This window comes from Tarenaya hassleriana, unplaced genomic scaffold (genome assembly GCF_000463585.1).
Source record: "Tarenaya hassleriana unplaced genomic scaffold, ASM46358v1 Cleome35, whole genome shotgun sequence".
In the NCBI taxonomy this organism is placed as follows: domain Eukaryota; kingdom Viridiplantae; phylum Streptophyta; class Magnoliopsida; order Brassicales; family Cleomaceae; genus Tarenaya; species Tarenaya hassleriana.
In genome coordinates this window covers 777389-779441 of record NW_010966617.1, presented here as the reverse complement: position 1 = coordinate 779441, position 2053 = coordinate 777389, and the positions used below count along the sequence as shown (strand labels likewise).

Sequence of the window (2053 nt, the reverse complement as noted above, 5' to 3'; positions counted from 1 at the left end):
TGCTCAAAGTTGTTTTTTTTATAATCCGAAAGTTCACGAGGTCTTTGGTCCAACTATATCTCTCAAAAGATCAGGAGTGAATGTCACTTTCCACGTTTGGATTTGAATCCAGAGTAAGATTATGTTTCGCATATTCTCTTACCACTAGACCACTCAAACTTAGGTATATGCTCAAAGTTGATAGTCCTTTGGAGGAATCTCAAAACAATACAAAAAACTTGTGTAAAAATCACTAAGTTCAAGCTCACAAATCCAAAAGTTTCCAATTAGCCAAAATATAATTGTTTTTATAAATGGGTCTCCTTGCTCATACTTTATATTTATTATATAATAAAATAAGAAATAACATTTTTAGCTTTTTGAATCTAGAAACGAGAAAAAACAAAAAGAAAAAGGAAGATGTACGGACAAGTTGTGCGAGAGGGAGCCAACACAAAAAGCAAAGTGGATGAGAGATGACGAACGCTAAAAGTTAAGAGAGCCGTTAAATAATGATCATTGACCCGACCCGTCTCGGGTTCCTCATTCCGGGTCCAGTTTCTCTCTCCGTATGATTTTATTTTGGGTCTTGGCCCAATTAGGTTTGGGCCTTTGCACTTACCCAATTATCCAACAGAACAGGCCCATTTTCGGCTGCTTCCTCATTAAGTATATTACGTAACCATCCCCATGAATGATTAAGAGCACAACAATTCGACAAGAAATACATATTATCCTATCAATTTACCATATTTTCTTATGACTTTACACTTTATAATGATAAATATATATTCACTGGTCATGCTTTGCACATAAACCTCGTTTTTCAACTTAATCACCGTTGGGTTTTCATAACCACACGTGAAAATTGAAATCGCCAAAACAAAAAAAATCGGTAGTGATTGTAACAATTTAATTTAACAAATGGGCGTCTCTGTTTCGCTTGTAATAACAAAAGGACAACATGAGCCGTTGTCCGTCTGTACGGACTCAGAGCCACCGGTTCTCCGCCGCTTCGCCGACTGCTTCGGCTTTACGTCGCTGTCGGAGCCGTCGCCACGTGCGGTTTTACGAATTAATTGTTAATCAAATCGACGGTCAAGTAGCGCCACGTCATCATCAATCTGGTAATTGAAGAAAGAAACGCGGGGAAATCGTTGCTGTTCTGTTAAAAGGGAAAGGCACCTAGCCGAGTGGAATCTGCTCGGAAGCCCTGCCGATTATTACGTTAGCCAGATCCTGGAAGCTTCAAGACCGCAATTCAACATGGATTCCGGAAACTGGGCTTCCTCCGCATCTGTTATACCTTGTTCTGTTTCTGGTTATGATGATCCTCTCTTCTCACGGGTACCATCTCTCTTTCTTCATCTCCTCTCTCAGTTCTTGCCACTGGGGAAAGAGGGAGAGGGAAGAAATGCAGGGAGGGATCATCCCTATTCTCTTGCTTGAATCCCTTACGACCGATTTTGTCGGTCACCCGGTCGTCCCAACCCTAGCTCTATTTCTTCTCTTCTGCCCCCATTCTCTCTCTTCTCTCCCTAATCGATCCTTCGCTTTCTCCGTTTCGGGCAAAGATCTTCGGATTTGTCTCTCGCTCCGTTTCACATGTTCTTGTGCCGGGTAAGTTTTCTGGCTCTGATTCCTCGAATTGTCGAGGTTTTCGATCTGGGTTTCTTTGTTTTTGGCATGCCGATGAACAAAAGTGAAAATTTCGAAGTGGGTGTTGTTTGTTTTTCATCGATTCGATCTCTATGTTTCTTCATTCGTGGATCGATCGTTAGTGTGTTTGTGTAGGATGGGTCGTGTGAAGCTAAAGATAAAGAAGCTGGAGAACACGAACGGCCGTCAAGCTACGTTTGCGAAAAGGAAACATGGAATCATGAAAAAGGCTAATGAATTGTCGATCCTTTGCGACATTGATGTCGTTCTCCTCATGTTCTCTCCCTCGGGAAAGCCTTCTCTGTGCAGCAGAAAACACAGGTCCCTCAATTCTCACCGTTACCATTTCATTGTCTGTTTTCACCATTGTTTTCCTCTTCTGAATCTTGCCCCCCCCCCCCCCCCCTCCTTTTCT

The 2053-nt window shown here is 42.1% G+C and overlaps 1 protein-coding gene across 2 annotated transcripts in view; it reads left to right on the top strand.

The window, feature by feature from the left end:
* The first annotated feature begins 914 nt into the window (after positions 1 to 914).
* The window catches only part of LOC104822049 (agamous-like MADS-box protein AGL30), a 3702-nt gene continuing 2563 nt past the window's right edge, over positions 915 to 2053 (top strand). Inside the window, exons 1-3 of one of the 2 annotated variants that reach the window (XM_010553133.2) lie at positions 915 to 1160; positions 1379 to 1599; positions 1774 to 1959. In XM_010553133.2, the coding sequence (XP_010551435.1) occupies positions 1394 to 1599; positions 1774 to 1959 (392 nt within the window). In that variant the 5' untranslated portion in view covers positions 915 to 1160; positions 1379 to 1393. Of the gene's footprint in view, positions 1161 to 1378; positions 1600 to 1760; positions 1960 to 2053 lie in introns of those variants that run through there. The other variant, XM_010553134.1, reaches the window with a different exon arrangement.